The 21996-nt window shown below is 30.7% G+C and overlaps 2 protein-coding genes and 1 long non-coding RNA gene across 3 annotated transcripts; all 3 read left to right on the top strand.

Annotated features, from left to right (window-relative positions):
• Nucleotides 1–8247: 8247 nt before the first annotated feature.
• LOC125423241 (protein BIG GRAIN 1-like B) lies at nucleotides 8248–8787 on the top strand. Its single transcript, XM_060815405.1, has one exon. The coding sequence runs from the start codon at nucleotides 8248–8250 to the stop codon at nucleotides 8785–8787; it is 540 nt and encodes a 179-aa protein (XP_060671388.1).
• A 1950-nt stretch (nucleotides 8788–10737) lies between these two features.
• LOC107429760 (enoyl-CoA delta isomerase 2, peroxisomal) lies at nucleotides 10738–11822 on the top strand. Its single transcript, XM_016040506.4, has one exon. The coding sequence runs from the start codon at nucleotides 10862–10864 to the stop codon at nucleotides 11414–11416; it is 555 nt and encodes a 184-aa protein (XP_015895992.3). The 5' UTR covers nucleotides 10738–10861; the 3' UTR covers nucleotides 11417–11822.
• A 1568-nt stretch (nucleotides 11823–13390) lies between these two features.
• Nucleotides 13391–17535, top strand: LOC125423591 (uncharacterized). The gene is made up of 2 exons (XR_007242299.2): nucleotides 13391–13489; nucleotides 17137–17535. It is a non-coding gene; the product is annotated as an uncharacterized LOC125423591 (long non-coding RNA).
• Nucleotides 17536–21996: the final 4461 nt, after the last annotated feature.

The following is a 21996-nucleotide window of genomic DNA, read 5'->3' as shown; positions in this document are numbered from 1 at the left end:
CGAAATGTAAGGGGCTATACATATTTGGTGAAATTTTTTTAAAATAGAAATGGGTTTGTCCAAAAATTCTAAGATAGACTAATTTCCAAGACAGATTCTTGACAATATTTATCCCTAGAGTTATGGTTTTTCTTTCCGAAGTCTTGACAAATATCTGAAACCTACGAGACATATCATTCTTCAAGTAATTTTATATGGTAGACAAGAGTAAATCGGTCCAATTCGAACCTTCCCTTGGTCCCAAAAATTGCTTTGATGTTACGAACTGTGTCTCAATCCTTTCCTTTGTAACGCTGCTTCCAAAGATACCCATTATATATTTCCTCATTATAACGCCATATTTAAGTTATTTGTGATCTGGACTTTAAATTAAACATGTGTAAGGGTATTGCTATTTATCTGTGCTTGCGCAGTTTAAACTCTTTAAGCAGATAGCTAATTTTATTCTATACTCAAAAGATGTTATGTGCATAGCTTAGTTCCCATTATATGTGTCGGAAGGAATTTCAGTTGGCTCTTTTCAAAAATATGAACGGACATCATATTATTTTGTATTTGTCTCTCTTGATTCTTGATGCAGATTGAATTTTGTGAACCATTAAAAATTCAATATGCTCCTGTTATAAGTCTTTGTCCATCCATGAGCCAACCACCATTAAAACAGAGTTCCTAAAGACTTTCAGAAAATCCATAGTTTAACATGAAACAGTGCTTTGACATCCTTTACCGTGTCAGATTTGTTGACATGTAAGCTTAATTTTCTTATGGTTTTCAAGTACATATTTATCTCCGGTAGGCAGCATACAGCATTTAATGTGGGACATAATGGAGAAGAATAACTGCAACGCATATCATATACATAAAGCAGAGAAGATGATATTGATATAAGAATCATGTTAGATGATCGTTACCATATCTATACCATAATACCATTAATGACAAAAGGTGAGTGATAATATAAACAAAATGTGAGTGATTATTGTTAATCACTAAAATGCAAATATACATGCAAGACACAATCCCTATATAAAGATAAAGTCTAATCTAACTCAACTTTTTGTAATGGTAAAGAAAGGAACGTACTTTAATCTAACTCAACTTTTTGTATTGGTAAAGAAAGTAACACACAGTTTCCAGGTTTCACTCAATAACATTCCTCTACATAAATGCCCATGATTAAACAGGCAAAATACCGAAGTCCCATCTTGAAGTTATTGGGTCTATTTGTAATGCTGGACGGTGCATTGCTATAACCTGTTCTGCATAAAATATCAATATTAGCAATAAAGCTGTTGCAAATTCTCTTCTGCAACTTGAATAAAATTCAGCACATATATGATGGAGGTTTTTAGGGAGGAACTTTTAAATGTTGGTTTATGTGAATTACCATTGTTTAGTAGTGCATGATCTACAAGTTCTTAATGTGGCAACACAAATGAGAATACTTTTGCTTCACAATATTACTGTCACCATGGCCACACTTTCATTGTCATCCAGTTTCAAGTCAATAAAAATTTAATAAAAGTTTTTTAATTTAAGAGTAAGGCTAAAATAGTATTAATGATAAGGGTTTTTATCATCTAGATTTTTCAATTATTAGGCTTTTGCACTTTGGTTTTGGGTTTTATTTTTTATTTTTTATTTTCTTGCATTTTAATTCGTAAAGTTCAATTTTTCATACATAATGGGTTTTTAAATTATTTTTATCTACTTTTTAATAGTTTTGAAATATGTAATATATTTACTGCAACAACAAAACAACAATATTATAAAATCAAAAAATCCCACACAATATTTGTTTGTTTGATCAAATTCACTATATATTTTAAAATAGATAAAAATTTATTTTACAAAAGTAATTTTAAAGGTAAAAATGCATTAAAAAAATAAAATTTAAAGATCAAAATGCGAATAAAACAATTCAGAAACTAAAATGAAAAATCTTAATAATTAACAAGGCACAGGTACTAAATACTATAACAAAAATTCAATGGATTTTGAATTAAAGATAAATTAATACATTTTTATATAAGCAACACTCAAATATTTTTGTTCGACTGTAAAAGTTCATTTCATTAATTAAAAAGTAATGAAAAAAATTATTATATAGATAAAAATTTATTACATGTAATTAATTTACATCATTTAAATATAAACTGACTCATTTCTCTTCCCGTGAAAGGTTAATGAAATGACGTTCACCAATATTAGCAACCACTTTATATACATGTATATAAAAGTTAAAAACGACACAAAAGAAACAAAATATATATATATATATATATTTATATAACCAATAGTTAATAAGCTTTTGTTTTGTGGGAAGGTTAAAAAAAAAAAAAAAAAAAAAAAAAAAAAAAAAAAAAAAAAACCAAGAATTTGAAAGACTACCGAGTAATTGTAAACTTATTAATTTATAATCATTGGGTGGGGGGTGTCAAGGTCAGAAATGATTCACGTGTATCACACAGGACAGAGACTACGCCTAATTGAGGTGAGGAAAGTGAAAAAGGGAGATCTCTTGTGGAATATATTTCTCCAATATTTTCATACTCAGATGTTCCTTCAAATGGGCAGGGCTCAACCATAATACTCTGTGGGAAAATCTTAATGTGGGAAAGGGATGGACGCATAGTCAGATGTCAATAAGGGTGGGAATAATAACGTGAATGAGAGTGTGTATAGAGATGCTAATACATATAGGTTCAGACATATGAAGGGTAATTTTTGGTGCATTTAACTATGTGCTTTTAATATATATGATAGTGACATTGAAAAGTCTATCAGAGAGGTGTATATATATATATATAGATTTTTTTTTTTTTTCCGTTGATGTTTCGAGTTTTATTTTGCATACCCAATTGTTAGCTTGGTATTTATACAACATAAGCAAATATTTCTGAGTTTTATATTCTATCTGAGCATTCATCTTTTTCCCCATTAATATCTGAGGCAAAATTTGAACTTTATTGATAACAATAGTAAGGTATATAAAGTCGTTAAATGTGATGAGGATGCACATGTATAAATACATCACGTCGACTAAGAGATTCCAAAAATATGTTTTTAAATGGATATATTTTTTAACTAAGCTTAGTACAAATATATCAAACTCAAAGTATGCTCACATGAATATATTTAAATACTATTTAATAAAATTTTCCATTCATGCAATATATATATTTTTTTAATTAATAAAATAAAAGGCTAGATATGAATTATATTAATAAGACCTCTAAAACGTAAGTATCAGTTAAATGTCCCAAGAAGGAAACTTACACATTCTGCTTTCATGAGTGTCAAGTAACAAGTATATAAGCATGGTGTGAAAAGGAAACTAACACCCTAAACTGTTAAAAAAAAAAAGAAAAAAGAAAAAGAAAAAAAAAAAGAAAAAGAGACTAACACAATTCTTTTTGTCAGGCCTTCTAAGGTAATCCAAATGAAATGTAATCTTATTATTTCTCTATCCTATTATAATTTATTAAATTCTTTATTGCAATCCCGCTAATGTTTCTGACACCAAGATGACAAAACCACTTTCCCCTCCATAATAAATAAGAGAACCGATTTTTTTGGTAAGAAAATAAATAAGAGAACTTGTTGTAATGTGAAAACCACTAGCTGTCTAACAAGCAGCTCTAGCATCAATATGTACATATCCATACGTACCATATTATCGAATAGATTTCTACTTGGTCATAGGAACATCAAGCATCAGCTTCACACCATTCTTGTAAAGTTGGTGTTGCAACTCCCACATTCTTTATGTCAAATATATTGTCTAGTTCAGCAAGTTTGGCATTTTAATGTCAGCCATTTGCATCATTTAGCATTCATCTCTCAAAAAGAATCAGAAATCCATAAGAAAACATATATATGTGGCATACAAACTTGAAAACCAAGATAATATAACCAAAATAAAAAATAAAAAATACAGGTTTGGTGTTCTAATCCGCATATACAATGAACAAACACTCTTAACAGGGAAAATATAGAATGGTTTGTAGTGATGATGATTCATCACATTAAAAATCTTCGTTCGAAAGTAATTAACGTATGGGAACAAAATCAATTATTGCCTTCACTAAGAAAATGGTGAAAGACATTAAAAGAAATTTTTACACATATACTCGAAGATAGTTTTGCAGAAATTGGTATATTTAGCAATGGCATCAAAACATCATCAAAACATTAGGCATCAGAGTGATAAAAGATGTATACTTCTTACACATGCCACCTTAACAGTGACCGCCTGATTTTACTCATCAGCATTGAAAAAAGAAAATAAACATTAGTCAATATCCTCTTATAATTCTTCAAGTTTGTTTGATAAACAGAAAGATACAATCAAAATTTAAACAGGCAACAGAGGGTCAAGCAGGTGGTGTTCTGGTATAACAAAAGGTGAGAGGAGAAATTCTGTTATGACAAAAGATAAAGAATTGTTACGATCAAGCCACAAAGGACAAGTACACTCAAGCCACAAATGACAAGAAAGTGGATATCATTTGTACCGTGTCAAAATTTTTCATGGAGGCAATCAAATGTAAATACGAAATATGTATGCAAAGCAAATCAGATTCTAGCTTCTAGGTCTTTGTGGAGCTTGTCAGGTTCCATACGACACCTGTTTGTGATCATCTAATATTGAGTCAATAAATCTGCAGAACAGATTCCAATAAGCAAATTTTAATTTTCTCCTAATGAGCTAATGAAGTTGATAGTTTATGAAGACCATCTTTTCCAAGACCCATTAAAACTATGTACACCAGTTGGATAAACTCTCATAATGCTGCTGGTTAGAACAGATTCCAATAAGCAAATTTTAATTTTCTCCTAATGAGTTATGAAGTTGATAGTTTATCAAGACCAATTAAAAATATGTACACCAGTTAGATAAACTCTCATGATGCTGCAGGTTAGAAAGCCTTGTGAAATCTTTCAAGAGAATTATCAAAGCAACGATACTTTAAAAATTTCTGGTTAATAGTGCTTAAAAAAAATCTCACATAGAGGATCCCAATCAATATCAATATCTTGAACTCATGAAAATGACTGAATCTAATTCCAAGGTCTCTCTGGTCTGCCTTTGTTTATTTACTCCATATTTTGATAGTTGAATAGAACATTCATGCGAAATAATTAGTTCTCCAAACAAAAGCACTTCAATTTTTTCCTTCAAATCCACATTCCACAAGGATGGTGGATTGTAAATTACAGTAAACTATATATTCCTACTAGATTTTAGCTCAATGAACTTCAAGGATTAAACCCATAGATGGAGGAATTTGGGTTGGCTGGGAAGGCTGCCATGGAGTTAAAATTCTCAACCCATTTGATTATCCGAAAAGGAAAAAGGAACTAACACAACAGAAAAGAAATCATCCCTATATGCAAATACACTGTTTGAGGATTGCTTTTCTTTTCTGTATCTGAAGATTCTTTTAACATTTCTGATAACCTTCACCAACTTTCTCACTGTTTGACCACCAAATTCACAATCCACTAGTTACCAACCCCCTTTTTCATTTTAGTGCTACAAATTGGGGTTCTCTGTGATCCTTTTGGGTTGCCACGCTGCCTAGCGACTCGGAGGGCATGTGTGTGGCCCAACTTAAAAATGCTCTGGATCTGGTCCAGGGAAATACCGGGCTTTAGGAACTCTTTCAATTATTCACTCCTCCTTTTTAATCTTTAAAACGATAGTAGTAGTTATTATTATTGTTTTTTTAATGAAAAAAACAATCACAAAATAAATCAAAATCGGAATAATATATAATACGGCCAACGTCTTCACAATTATTTGGAAAAAATTTCATTAATCAGTGCTAATTTCTTTCATATGATTTTAGAATTAAAATAAATTAATAAAATACGGATTCCTAAAATCGAATGGCTAAATGATTATTTTTACAAAAAAAAATACAGACTAAATAAAAAATAATGTACAATATATTTTCATATTTCGATAATAATTATATTTTAACAATATTTATAATTAATTATTTCATTATTTACAGGATAAGCAGTGTGTAGTTCCACATATATGATTTCTTCCGATTTATGAGACTGCAATATTTATTATATTCAACTTTTAATATTCATTTTTGTTGATAAAAATATTTTTAATTTTTAAGTATGACTAAAGTAATCAAGATTTAAATGCACAAGATTTCAAAATATATATGGGTGAATTCTCAAAAATTTGACACTATAAGTTTGTTATTCAAGAACTTTGATTAAGAGTTGCAATTGAGTAACATGATTTGCTTTAACGACTAAAATTTGGTAGCATATTTACATTTCTTATTTTATTATTTAATTATAAACACTATTAAAATAATTATCATGGAAATATATATCCTATTATTTTGATCATATATATATATATATGTATACCTTATCAATTGGAATAATTTTAATCCTATAACACTCCTGCAACCTACCCCATTGATAACAATTATTCTCTTTTTTTTATTCTTCTTGTTAATTTCTCTATAAATATAAAAGACTAACATTTTATTTTGGCTATTAAAAAACTTAGGTCACGTTTAGTTTAGTATAAAGAAAGATTATTCAGAATAGAAATAATTATTCAAAAAAATTAAATAAGGAAAAAGGAATAGTTATTTTATTGACATGATTGGTTATTATATTGATTTTTTTTATTTTCAAAAATATTAAATTACATAAAAATTAATTATTTATGTATTTTTAGTATATGAAAATCAATTTAGATTTAAATATATTTTAAATATGGTAATATCGTGGAAAGAAAGGAATATCAATTTTGAACTTTTAAAAATTAATAACTATTTCTTAAATTAGGAGAACATGTATTTTTATGGAATAAATAATTTTAAAATTGAAATATACCAAAAAAATAATAATTGTGAATTGTATTCTTATGGCAAATTTGTATTTGAACAAAAATAGCTATTTATGGGGATAAAAACAAAGAAAAAAATTAATTATTCTTATTTATATGTTTGGTAAGAATATTAAATTAGATTCAAAATTTAGCCTTTTATAAATATTTTAAAAAAATCAAATATGGTCAAAATCAATATTAAAAGTAAACTTTTATATTTATTAATCTATTTTTACCATATAATGAACTATTTAAGTTTAATTTTTTTTTACAAATATATCAAAGATATAAGTAAAACTTATCTAGATTATAATATGGAAACAACAATTATGAAAATTTTTAATTTCATTAGTCACTGATTTGTGTTCATTTTCCTTATATGATTTTCAAATTAAAAATAAATTAATAAAATATGAATACCCAAAAAATGACCAACAGATTATTTTTAAGGAAAAAACAATCACAAAATAAATCAAAATCAGAATAATATATAATATGGCCAACGTCTCCACCATTACTTGGAAATAATTTCATTGATCAGTGCTAATTTCTTTTATATGATTTTAAAATTAAAATAAATTAATAAAATATGGATACGTAAAATTGAATGGCTAAATGATTACTTTTATCAAAAAAATACAGACTAAATAAAATATAATATACAATATATTTCCATATTTCCATAATAATTATATTTTAACAATATTTATAATTAATTAGTTCATATTTTACATGATAGTTCTACATATATGATTTTCTCCCGAGTTATAAGATTGCAATATTTATTATATTCAACTTTTAATATTCATTTTTGTTGATAAAAATATTTTTTATTTTTAAATATGATTAAAGTAATCATGATTTAAATGCAGAAAATTTCAAAATATATATGGATGAATTCTCAAAAATTTGACACTATAAATTTGTTATTCAAGAACTTTGATTAAGAGTTGCAGTTGAATAACGTATTTTGCTTTAACGACTAAAATTTGGTAGCATATTTACATTTCTTATTTTATTATTTAATTATAAACACTATTAAAATAATAATCATGGAAATATATCTCCTATTATTTTGACCATATTTTGTGACTGATTTTAATTTCCTTAAGCGTAATTCAATCAATTAACCATTAAATCTTGGGTAAGAGAAAATTTAGCACTAATCAAGGGAGATGGAAATGATCTTTGTCCTTTATAAAGTCTCAACGAAGAAGAAGAGAGAAAGCATAACAACCTCTAGTCCTTCATTATTTTCTGTGTGTTATACGACACTCTCATCGTTACCATTTTGTTTGTGTGTCATCTTCTATTCATTTTGTTTAAAGAAAATGCCATCATTCTCTGTGTGTTACACGACACTCACATCGCCGATGCCAAAGCCGCCAAAGCCTGTTCGATCCATTACCGAAACAGAGAAGAACAGCACACACACTCAGACTAAGCTTGACAAAATTTTGAAATCAGGGGGTGTGAAGATTTACAGCAAGGTGAAACAGCCAACTCATTTCCTTAACTCTCTTTTCACCTCCAAGAAATCCAAGAGCTCGTCCTCCGCCCATGCCGTTCAACTTTCAACTTGTTCTTCGGCCACTTCGTATCCCAGATCATGTTTAAGCAAAAACTCTTCACCTTCTGGTAGGAGTGGAAAACGTGGTACTGATGGGGTTAAAAAAACGGTTCGTTTCGACCCTGTGACTGTTATTGTGGATGAGAATGGTCGCTCATGCGGTCACAAATGCTTGCACGAACCAGAAGAACAAGAAGTCGGCTCGACTCTAATGCCTGCATGGAAAATCAAACGGTCGCATGAATTCCAGGTGTCCGAGAGAACGCGGCGAGTGGAGGAAGCAGCCAGAGAGGAATTTAGGAGACACTATCGTCAAATCCAGAGAGATTTTTTTTTGGGATGACGATGCAGTTTCCTGTTCAAGTTCGGATCTGTTTGAGCTTGAAAATCTTGAGTAGATCAGTAATGGCCTAATAATGTAGCATTTGTTGTTTAATATCATACGGAATAATATAAACCAGCATTTTTTCTTCTTTTATATCTTTTCTGCTTATTATTATTGTCTTATATTAGTCTTGTTGATGTTGTTTCATGCACACTGGCACTGGCCAAAATATGAGATACCAGAAATCTAACCATGACAACGTTTTCTCATATTCTTCGATAATATAAATTGTGTTTAAAGCCTTTTGTATATGCCATTACTTTCCTCATCGTTTGTTTTTATTTTCCTATTGATAATGATTGCTTTATATAAAAAAACTAGTCAAATTTAGATTATCTATCGGCTTGTCCTCCCTTTTACTAAAACGTTGCATTACCAACTAGGAATTCCCCAAAAAAAAGTAAAAAAAAAAAAAAAAGAGTAAAATAAAATAATAATAAAACTATATTTTTCAAAATATTATTTTTTGGAAATTTTTAAGATTAATGCAACTTTTATAAAGGAAATAAATTAATTTTGATTGATATACGTTTCCTTTTCAACACTGAAATAAATTAATTTTGATTGATATACATTTAGGTTATTATATAGATGGAATACTATTTTATAAAGGAGGTAATTGAATATATTACCAAAGAAAAAAGGACTTCATTGAATATACATGGAAAACATTAGCTGTTTTAACCCCCAAAAAAAATTTTAAAAAAAAGAAACAAGGAAAAATTAGTTAGTTCACATACACTCTAAAAGTAGATAGGTGCTATATATGGTTAATTCACAGCAATTGAGAGGGTATCCTGATTCGTTGACATCTTTGATCTTGAATCGTATTAGCCGTATTGACAGGTGATATATATGGACTTCATTGACTTGATTTTATTCCCTTAAAAATTTTAACTTTAAAAGTATATATATTTTTTATAAAATATTATAATATTTATAAAATATAATCTTATTTATTATATATAAATATATTTAAGTATTAAAAAATGAAATATAAATATAAATTATGTATTTTTATTAACACTAAATATATAGTCCTTGTATCTATTCCTACAATGTTTTTTGCCTGGTTCCCACCGATCCTTTGCATGGTCAGGGATGATAGGGAAAATAGGTTAAATATAACCATCTCTATTCCCAGCCATCAAAATAATAATAAACATACCTTTTTTTTTTTTTTTTTCCTTTTAACCAAAAAATCTTGGCGTAATTAATAACTTTTATTACTATTTATTAAAACACATTGAAATAGATTGTCTTATTATTGCCTTAAATTCTCCTATCAACTTGCTCTCATTCACCTTATTTACCTCATTCTGTATCTTTCATATTTGTTTTATTTTGGTATGGAGTTAGGAAAAGCTATTGAAGTAACTTGCAAATTTTTGCATTAAAAAAAACCGTTTTTTGTGATGGTCCAAAATCTTTAAAATGATTTTTTTCTTTTTTCTTTATTTTTTTTTCACTTTGTTTGGAGATAAATATTTTCACCAAAAGTTGTATTATTCGGTCTTTGGCTTGCTTCTTCGTGCAAAATGATGTTTTCTCCAATATCTTTTCAATAAAGTTTGGATATCCTATGACAAAAAAATAGTACTTGTTCATAATTTTAAATTCTATGAATTTATTATTAAAAATGTGTAATATATAATAAAACAAAAACAAACCTACATTACTAAATTTTGTCATATTATCATTCGCACAACAACAGTTATGAATTCAAAAAACAACAACAACAAAAATAATCATCGATTTATATATGTATATATATATATATATATTTAAAAGCTTATAAATTACCAACCATATTAATTTTAAAAATAATAAACTAAAAGTCAAACTCTGTTTGTGATATCTTTTGGTAATACTCTGTTTGTGATATTAATTACTTTATACACTAGCTAATTTGATAAGCTGCATAGCAAAGTCCATATAAATAGCAGCATGATATAACATCAAAACCAACACCAACACCAACACCAACGCCAACACGAACACGCAGGTCGAGGCTCACCATTTCCACAGAACCATGTGCACCTTAGAGAAGCGTGGAAACCTCTTCTTCCTCACTCTCACCGGCGACGACGACCACCGTCTAAGTCCGGCCGTCATCGATTCCCTTATCTCCTCTCTCTCTCAGGTCGCCTCCCAAGCCACCCGCGGTTCCGCCCTCATCACCACCGCACAGGGCAACAGGTTCTTCTCCAATGGCTTCGATCTTGCCTGGGCCCAATCCGCAGGCTCCAAATCAGTCGCCGCGGACCGTCTCCACCAGATGGTCGTCTCCTTCAAACCGGTTGTCGGAGCTCTTCTCTCTCTTCCGATGCCAACCATCGCCGCCTTACCCGGCCACGCCGCTGCCGGAGGATTCCTCTTCGCTCTCTGCCACGATTACATCCTCATGAGGAGCGATAGAGGTGTGCTGTACATGAGCGAGGTGGACTTGGGGCTTCCGTTCCCGGATTACTTCACGGTGGCGATGAGGTCGAAGATCGGATCGGTGTCGGCTCGGAGGGATGTGATGCTGAGAGGGGTGAAGATCAAGGGCGAGGAAGCTGTGAGATTGGGGATCGTGGATTGGTAAGCCACTCTCCTGGGCAACAAAAAAAGGCAAAAACCAGGGAAAACAATCCAGTTTAATATGACCTACAAGGCTTTTTTCCTGACACCATTTGCTGACAAAATGGGCTACAAAATTTCTTTCTCTAGGGATCCATGCAAAACGAACATCTTTGAAAAAGGTTTTTAGCCTGATAATAGTTTCTAGAATTCCATCTGCCAACCAGTGGTTTGAATGAAGGGCTTGGTCGTTTATGTTATCAATGGCTGTCTTATTTTTATCTAAGATAATTATCTGCTTTTAATTGCTTTTTTTTAGATACTGGAATAAGACCCTCCTTTTCTACATAATATGCACTTAATGCCCTCTCATCCTTACACATCTTCCTTCTTTTATTATTATTTTTATAATAAAAAGCTCATTTTTATGTTATGGCACTTTGATAAATAGTAATAAAGTTTTCAAAATGAAATTGACAGCGAAAACATAACATATTAAAATTAAATACGAACACATAATAAATTTGGATGAAACACATAATAAACCATGACATAAATCCGTGATATAAAATACATAACTGATTAAGCATGCCACGAACCGCAATGGATCAAATGCTACACATTGGCATGAACCTGTAATGGGTTAGATGCGGTGCATGCACATGTTAATCTTTTCAAAATAATCAATATATATAATACTTTATTAAATTAATCTTTATGATATATATTTGTAATCGTTTATTTACAATTTTTTTTAATTATGTAATTTGTTATGTAAATATTAATTGCATATAACAAACCAAAAATAAAATTTACTCTGATGAATTTAAATTATTTGTTAATTTTACTTTTTATAATATTTTAATCAATAAATAAAAAATATATTGACACAAATATAAGACACACTAGCATGAGAAAGAATGTGCCACTACAAGTATGACACCATAAAAAAAATGAGCTAGTACAGAAATTGTGCCAGCACGATTCGATCCATTTAACACCTCTATATTGAAAAGAGGCACATGAGAGATGTTTAACTTTGAACATCTAAGCCTTGAATGCTACTCAAAAACTAAACAAAATAAAAAAGGGAAATTTCAGATAGAATTGAATAATATTACATACCAGCGATAACCAAACTATCACATTCCAGCACCCTGAAGAAATGATTGAAGATGGGTGGGGAAAAAAAAAAAAAAAAAGCACTAAAACTGGTATAGTCCCTTTTCTTCAATTACCAGCCCTATCAACAAGCTCTGCTTCCCACACCTAACGGTTGGTGACCCATTTTACCATCAAAAATCAAAAAGTGAAAACAGACGGTTCTCTACTTGTCAGTGTCGGGCCTCTCTCGATCTACCCCTCCTCTTTCACTCTTTGCCTCTGGAAAAAAAAGAAAAAAAAAAAAAGGGTAAAGGTCTTTTAAAAAAACCCTAACTTACTGTCACTCTCGGTCACCATCGACTATCAATGAGCAGCTCCTCCGGTCACCCACCATCTTTCCGACAACCGATGGTAATCTTCCTTATCTCTTTCTTCCATTCTCTCACTCCCAATCTCTTTCACCATTTCAATTTTCAGTGCCTCTCGGTCGGACCCCTTCACTCTCTCTGTCTCTCTTTATCTCTATCTCTTGCTCTAAAATTAAATCTTTCTATCTTTTTTACTCTCACTTTCACTTTCTCACACTCCAATCTATCCATTCTCAGGTTAAGGTGGTTGACCGAAACCCTAGCTCAATCATCTTTACACTCTGCGGTGGGCCAGTGGCTGTGAAACCATCAACAACCTTGATTACCATCATCTAGTCACCAACCATCATGTTATTTGTTAGGTAATTTTGCAAATTTCCATTTTCCCCAATTTTTTTCATTTTAGGGTTTAATTTCTAAAAAATCACTATTTCAAAATTATATATTTTTATTTGATGATCTCAATTCTCAAATATTACTTGTTTACTGACTGTTGGATTTTAATTTTTGAGAAAATTGGCTATTCCAGTTGATGGGTTCAAGAGGCGAGGGTAAGGTAGCTCCGTGGCTTGTGGGTGGCTATGTCATGCTCGTGTGTGGCACTGGCTCTATGCTTAAAGCTTAAGGTAAGTTGTTCTGTTCTCTCAAACTCCCACTAGTTGTGGATGGATAGATTGTAGTTGAAGTTGAGTTGACTTTCAGAATTTAGACTCTCTGTGATTGTGACTCTGAATTTGATTCAAAATTCAGAAATTAATTGCTTTGTGAAACTGAATTCTCTGTGAAATGTTGAATTGGTTATAAAATAGTTTTATTATGACAGTTCATATGGTTTTAAAATTGTTTTAGTGTGAAATTTCGTATGGATTTGAAATGCTAAATTGTAATTGTGAATTGTCTTTGAAACTCTATTTTTATGAAGTTTTGAATTCAAATCGTGAGATTTCTTGCATTTAGAATCTTTGTGAAATGTTTGAAATTTTATTTTTAAGGAGGTTAGCTTACATTTCAAAGTCTTTGTGACTTTGAATTCCTAAAATTGTAATTTTAAATAGGTTAGCTTACAATTCGGAGTCTTTGTGACTCTGAAATTTGAAATTATTGTTTAATTTGTATTGTTTGTGGAATTGTTGAATATTGTAGAATAGTTGAGTATTGTGGAATATTATGGAATTGAAATTGAAATTGGAACTGTTTAAACAAGGTTTTTGCATGTTTGTAGTTGGAGTTGTGCAATTTTAAATATGTTAGCTTACATTTCAGAGTCTTTGTGATTTTAAAATTTGAAATTGCTGTTTAATTTTTAATGTTTGTGGAATTGTTGAACATTGTGCAATTTCTGAATATTGTGGAATTGAAGTTGAAATTGGAACTATTTAAACAAGGTTTTGCATGTTTGTAGTTGGAGTTGTGCAATTTTAAACATGTAGCCTATATTTCAGAGTCTTTGTGACTCTGAAATTTGAAATTGCTGTTGAATATGTAATGTTTGCAGAATTGTTGAATGTTGTGCAATTTCTAAATATTGTGGAATCAAATTGAAGTTGAAATCGGGATTGTTTAAACAATGTTTTTGCATGCTTGTAGTTGGAATTGTGCAATTTTTTTAGGGAACCAGCCAGTTAGTTATGTTTCAATATTGTATCATACAGCGGCTGATTGGTTCTAATTGTTAAGCATTATTGAGTACTAGGAGTCTAGGTGACAACAATTTTTTCAAAGCTTTAAAATCGTCTATCTTGTTTTGAAGTGCTATGTAATTGCTGTCTTGTTTTTGTTTGTTTCCTCTTATGTAAGCAGTGTCCTATATATGCTTGATATGGAACCAGATTCCTAATAATTAGTTAATGCACCTTGCTCTCAAACCCCAATAGGCCAAAGTCCATCACCACCAGGTCCACCACCATTTTCAAAACCTACATCGTTTGATGCCAAATCGACATTACCTCCACGACCTTTATTAGGGGAAAAAAAACCTTCTAGGCCATCAAGTGATGTATGAGATCACTTTGTTAAAATAGAAGATAGTGATCCTGATGACCCTAGATGTGAATGCATATATTGCCATAAAGATTAGGCATGTGGTTCTAAGAAGTGTGGAACTAGTACCTTAAGAAACCATTTGAAGCAATGTCTGAAAAATTCTTATAAAGTAGATAAAAAGAAGCAAAAGACCTTAACTTTTGATAGGAAGTACGACGGTAGTGGTAGCAGTTTGGTAGCTACAGTTTTCAACAAAGATGCATTTAGGATGGCATGTGCCAAAATAATAATATTGGATGAGTTACCTTTTAGTTTTGTAGAAGGCCGTGCGTTTAGACACTTTTGTAGTGTTGCATGTCATAAGTTTGATCTTCCATCTAGAAGAACCATCGTGAGGGACATATATCAATTGTACTTGGATGAGAAGTTGACTTTAAAATCAATGTTTGTTACAAAGCAACAAAAAGTTAGCCTTACAACTGATACATGGACTTCCATTCAAAATGTTTGTTATATGTCATTGACTGCCTATTATATTGATGATGATTGGATGTTACATAAAAGAATTTTAAGCTTTTGTGTGGTTCTTAATCATAAAGGAGAGGCAATTGGAAAGCTAATTGAGGTTTGTTTGTATGATTGGGGTATTGAGAAAGTGTTCACAATAACCCTTGATAATGCAAGTGCAAACAATAATGTAATTGCTTATCTTAAGAGGAAAATGGTACATTAGAAAAGTTGTGTATTGGATGCTGATTTTTTGCGTATTCGATGTAGTGCACATAGTGTCAATTTGATCGTGTGTGAAGGTTTGAAAGAATTAGATGACTCAATTGCTAGCATTCGTAATGCTGTGAAATATGTTATACTCTCTCATTCTCGATTGCAAAAATTTAAAGAGTGCATAAGTTAAGAGAAAATTGATAGCAAAGATTTAGTATGTTTGAATGTTCCAACAAGATGGAACTCCACATACTTAATGTTAGAGTCGGCTTTGAAATTTCAAAAAGTTTTTAAGAGAATGGAGGAGAAAGATTGATATTATGGTTCCTATTTTAGAGAGGATGATAGTGGTAGAAAGAAGGTTGGACCTCCTTTAGCTTGGCATTGGGATGATACCAAAGTTTTTGTCCAATTTCTTAAGGGCTTTTATGATGTGACTCTTAAATTTAGTGCCTCTCTGCATGTTACCACCAACATTTATTTCCATCAAATTTCTTCCATACAAAAACAATTGGATGACTTGTGTGTTAGTGAGGATGACTGGTTGTGTGTTATGGCAAGGAAAATGAGAGATAAATATAATAAATATTAGGGTTCCATAGGAAATGTCAATAGATTGCTTCTAATTGCAGTAGTGCTTGATCCAAGATATAAGTTGGATTATGTGTTATTTAGCTATGAGATGCTTTATGAAAATGATGAAAGCATGGTTACTGAATTGACAAATAGTTTGAAAAAAACTTTAATGAGGCTGTATAATTGGTATAATGAAAGCGAAATGGGTTCAAATAATAGTTGCCAATCTTCCATTTGTGTTGAGTCTTGTGGAATTACTTTGGATTGTAATAGCAGTAGATTAGAATGGGCCAACTATGCTGACCAGGTTTGGATTGCTTATTTGAAGAAGAGAGAACAAAGCCAATGTAAGGGGGTAAAAATGACGTGGATAGGTATCTGGCCGACCCTTGTGATTCTGCTTTAAATAAGGATTTTGATATTTTAAATTGGTGGAGGGTCAATGGAGAGAAATACCCTGTGTTAGAGAAGGTTGCAAAGGATGTATATGCCATTCAAGTCTCCACTGTGGCTTCTGAGAGTGCTTTTAGCACTGGAGGCAGGATACTTGATCCTTTTAGAACCTCTTTGACTGCTAAAATGGTGAACGCTTTGATATGTTGTCAAAATTGGCTTAATACTTCTCCAAGTTTAGACAAATTCTTTTTAGAAGAAATGGAGTATTATGAAAGCTTAGATGTAGGTAATATAATATGCAACCGAGACAGGTTTTTGTTTATATGCAAATTGTATTGTTTTTGAATGTTTTTATAATATTTGCCTCTGTTTGTTGTCACTCCAAGACCTATGCCAACTAGTGGCAGCCACTCCTCACAGCAGCACTAAAAAGGATTGATTGTGCATTGTCGAGTGGATAAACTTGAAACTTGAAACTTGACAGCAGCACCAAAGTAACTCTTTTTGTTTTATTTTTTATTTCTTAATAATCATCTCATTATTAAATTAATACTGTATTGGTTTTTAATTTATTTTGGTTTCTTTATGATTGTAGGCTTTGTAGCAGTGGCAGTGGAAGCTTTGGTAGTGGCAATAAGAGACTGGCTTCGGATTTTTGGAGGATTTGGTAATTGGCAGTGGCAGTAGGAGAAGGCAATGGCACTTTGGAATTGTAATTTGTTATTTTGATATTTGTGTTTTGTGTCAGCATTGCTCATTCTCAAATTTGGCCATAGCATTGGTAATGGCACTGCATTTCTCAATCTTCAATTTTACCTTTTATATATGTTTAATTCTTGATCAATTTATATTTGTATTATTAAACATTAGTATTTTAAATTTGTATATGTATTGTAACTTGTAAGCTTATAATATTTAGTTAATTGCCTATATTTGATTCAGAACCAAATGTAAAAACAATACAGAAATGCAATTTTGTTTATTTGTTTAAGAACTATAATTTGATTATTAGGTCCAAAAACGTTCAACACTCCAAATGTGCCCATTAGAAATAAATAAATAAATTGCCCATTTGATACCTAAAGGGGGCGCTTGGTACGCCGGATAGGATCGAACAGGATAGTTAGTGCAGTACTATGTTTGGTATAGTTCCGGACTGAATGATGGACTAATTGTGCCATGTTTGGTGCAAAATTGAACTAGATAGGACTATTTTGTAATTATATTTTTAATTTTAAAAAAAAGAAAATTTTAAAAGTTAAATTTATATGAAAAAAAAAATTATTACATCTAATTAAGGTTGTACATTTATATATTTATATATACATGCAAAATATACAAAATTTGTTGTGTAACCCACAAATTATATTAATATATAACTTTAGAAATAGCTTAAAATTAACTTAAAACATAGTATGCCATAAATAACAATTAATTAAAAATAAATATATTTTAATGGTATGCATAAGATAATTGAATATTTTTTTCAACCCATAAATTACATGAATATATTGTTTCCAAAACCAATTAAAATAAAATTTTAGTATGGTAAATCATAAATAACAATTATTCACAAATAAAGAAATAATTAACACTATATGTAATTAAGAACTTGTTGATAATAGAAGAATATCCATCTCCAATTTATACATATATGTATATAGATTTCACATGTAGCAATTCAAATAACAAGTACTACATAAATATAAATATATTAGATTTTACAAGGATAATCTACTTATAAAACAAATAAGTAAATACACTTATTGATAGCAATCCAAATAAAAAACCTACTATAAAACCATTACGCCATTCATCGTTCAATTGAGCATGTGTATGTTCGGTGGTATTTTGTATTAGATTTGCGTCATTATGATTTCGCATCAGTTGTTCTACATACTCAACATATGCAATTTTAACTTCTTGGGTTGTATTATATGCTTGATATAAATTATCTCTAAATCCTTACACTTGCTGATGACATTCAGGACAAGAATTATATATCCCTGGTTCTCTACTTTTAAACACAACATAAACTCTTCTCTTTGCATTTAATATTCCTGCATATAAGAATACATTATAATATAATATAGTAATACAATTAAAAAAACAATAAATCAACTCAATCACGCGTATATGAATATTCTAAAACATAACATATAATCATAAAATTATCCTTACATGCAAATTTAGAAACAAACATCCACTACCATACAACAAGTTCATAAGTTTCAAACCTAATTGTTCATAATTATCATCCTCCCATACATAAACAGAAATATGTAGTCCACTACTTTACTAAATTAGTTATCCAAAAAGTCACGAGCAAATGCAATCTTCCCCGCATCCGTTTTAATAACCTTAAAAACCTCTATATTTGATGGATCCGATCTCATTGCCTTAGAGATTTTGAGGTTATCATTGGCCTCAAATCCTAACCTGTCAAGCTTCATAGCTAAATATTGTGGATAATAAGCCTTGAATTTTTCCAACTTTGCAGCCAATTTATCAAATAATTTCTCTGCTGCATTGCCTAACCCGGCTACAATGTCATCGTCCTTCAATCTAGATTTCCATTTACCTCTTGCATGGACTTGTGTAGATGGTTCACTACCTCCTCGATTCACAGACATTGGAGAATTAACATATTGAATGGGTTCATTTGTAGAGTACAGATTTATTTCATTTATCATATCAATTGGAGTTTGTGCTCCATGTCCGGGTGCCCGATCCTTCCCAAAAATATTAGCAAGCTTCTCATAAATAGGAAAATGTTTACCTCTCCACCCTTTTGCACTTGGGGCACTCTAAAATACAAAAAGCCAACGTTTAGCTAAGAAAAAAAAATGTTAGATAACAAACTAAAATTGAAATTAACATATATTTTCAAATAATATTCAAAACCTGCACATATGCTTGCCAAACTTCTTCACTATCAACCTCCACATATTTAAGAGAGTCATTCCATTCAAATCCACTTATGTTCCGCATGTCAAATATTATACCATATTGCTTCTTCCACTTTCTTATCTTCGACTCAATACGTGTATTTGCTTGTAGTCTCGAATTAGGACACATCTCAGATAGTTGCCTCTCAATCATAGTAAGTGTGCTAGACTTAAATGACCCTGTATCACAACGTTGCCCACTAGCTACAAATTCATCTAAGATAATCAGAAAAGCTTCTTCCTCACTTTGAGTCCATGTAGGCCTAGAGTCACCACCCCTATTATTGTTACTGCTACCTCCAGCTTCCATTGCTATTTATGTAAAAATTCCATGATTCCAATAATATCATAACAAATATGAATTTAATAACAAGTAACAAAAATCTCATATGTTATATTTAATATAATTTAGTCTTCATACAAAAGATGTAACAAACACCATAAATTAAACAGTTACAAAATTATATAAATTATAACAATCAACTATTGACCACAACGACTTCTCCTCTCATCAAACGTATGCCTGGCTAACTCATTTCTCCAATTAGTCCATTGATCCGAAGAACCAGTTGATCCTATAATATCTTCCTCCCCACTTATGTCAGCATCGTTTCTCATATCAAACTTAGCTTCTCCAGGATCAAGTGCCATTTCTCTCCTAATAAGATTATGTATCAAACAACATGCAGTAATTATCTTAATTTGGATTGAAATTGGATAGAATGATAGAATTCTTAAAATTGCCCATCGCATTTTTAGAACCCCAAAACATCTTTCTATGATATTTCTAGCAGATGCATACTTCATATTGAAATATTCTTCATGATTTGTAGGTGTACAAACATCTCTCCATTCGGAAAGGTGATATCGTGTTCCCCTATATGGTGCAAGAAATCCTTCACCATTAGTGTAACTAGCATCCACTAAATAATAACAACCTAACATAGAAAAATGGCTCATATTAGATAATGTAATGTTAGTCCACTACAATATAAACTTTTAGGATTGATCTTACTGGTGGGTACTTTTAATTCATTTGGCCTACTTAATGCATCGCGAAATACTCTTGAGTCTGAAGCGGAACCTTCCCAACCAGGTAATACAAATATAAATTCCATATTTGGATTACATACACCTAAGACATTTGTGGCTATCTCATCCTTCCTGATTCGATATCTCGGCTTATCGATTTCCGGTACATTAACCTTAATATAAGTTCCATCTAATGCTTCCAATTCTACGTCACAAACAAAGTTAGTTACATCAGATATTGCCACATGTATCTACGAATTAAATAGAGTAACCAAACTAATCGATCAACATACCTTAAACATTTTCCATCTATCATCCGAACAATTATCTGACACAGGTTCAGGATGCCTCAACAAACTCCCATGTAAACGTAACACTCCATTCAACACTGAATTGAAATATCTACTAACTGTTTCCCCCGATCTACTGAATCTAGTGATAATTGTACGGTTCTTTGTATGATGAGCAATTATATGCACACTTGCTTTTCCAATGTAACAATACCATCTCTTTTAACATATCCATCCTGGCATAATAACTGACATAAAATACCAAATGTTCTCCTACCCATCCTAAGTTGACTAATACAGTTAACATCATTGTCCAACAAACTAGTTACAAAAGACGAACGCAACTCTGCAATCCTATTTATTTGATTCCTAACACCTCTATCATTTCTCACTCGCATTATTACATACATGTACATAAACCCGACAATTATAAAGCATGTACAAAAATATTTTAATGCCTTATCATTTGGAAGTATCAACAATGCAGCTAATTTTCTTTGATCCATATTCACTACAAAAAAAATATATATATAATAAAAGAAAAAAGACAAAAACAAACATAACATTTTAATGTACAAAAAAATTATAATGTACAAAAATATTTCTTGAATGAAAATTAGTAAGACTTCTAATAATTATAGTAAAAGTAATAATCCCGATTACAGCTAAATATTCAAATAAATATATTACATTAATGAACATGGTAGATGAACATTAATCAAAGAACTAATAATTTTTTTTAATTTTTGGCTAAAAAAAAAAAAACCCCAATTCAATACCAAGTGTTATATAATTTATAAAACCACCCAATTATGTGTCAGAGGGAGAATGATAAAACTCTATATTGGGTTTGCTTTGTTTGGGCTGTCTTGGACATGGTGGTCTAAGTGATGAGATGCCAAAAATCTGAGTATATTTGGTTTGACTTAATATTCACATGCTAAAATGTTTCTTCATTCATTTGTATTATTTATTTATTTATTTATTTATTTTTCATTTCAGATGATGAATTTTGATTGCATTTGACAAAATATGTAAACCAAAAAACCAAGGAAATTTAAATCATTGATAACCCCTAGCAATAACATGTAAATTTGTTTTCCTTAATTGAAAATGCAAGTAAAGAGCAGCAGAGGTATGAAGTACATGTATCAACAAGAATTGAACTTGGATGCCTCTTTTTTA

The sequence above is a fragment of the Ziziphus jujuba genome, chromosome 3 (assembly GCF_031755915.1).
Source record: "Ziziphus jujuba cultivar Dongzao chromosome 3, ASM3175591v1".
Taxonomy (NCBI): Eukaryota; Viridiplantae; Streptophyta; class Magnoliopsida; order Rosales; family Rhamnaceae; genus Ziziphus; species Ziziphus jujuba.
This window is presented reverse-complemented; position numbering and strand designations above follow the sequence as displayed.

Coding starts and splice junctions, on each gene's coding strand:
- LOC125423241 (XM_060815405.1), top strand. CDS start 8,248: ATGCCAAAGCCGCCAAAGCCTGTTCGATCCATTACCGAAACAGAGAAG.
- LOC107429760 (XM_016040506.4), top strand. CDS start 10,862: ATGTGCACCTTAGAGAAGCGTGGAAACCTCTTCTTCCTCACTCTCACC.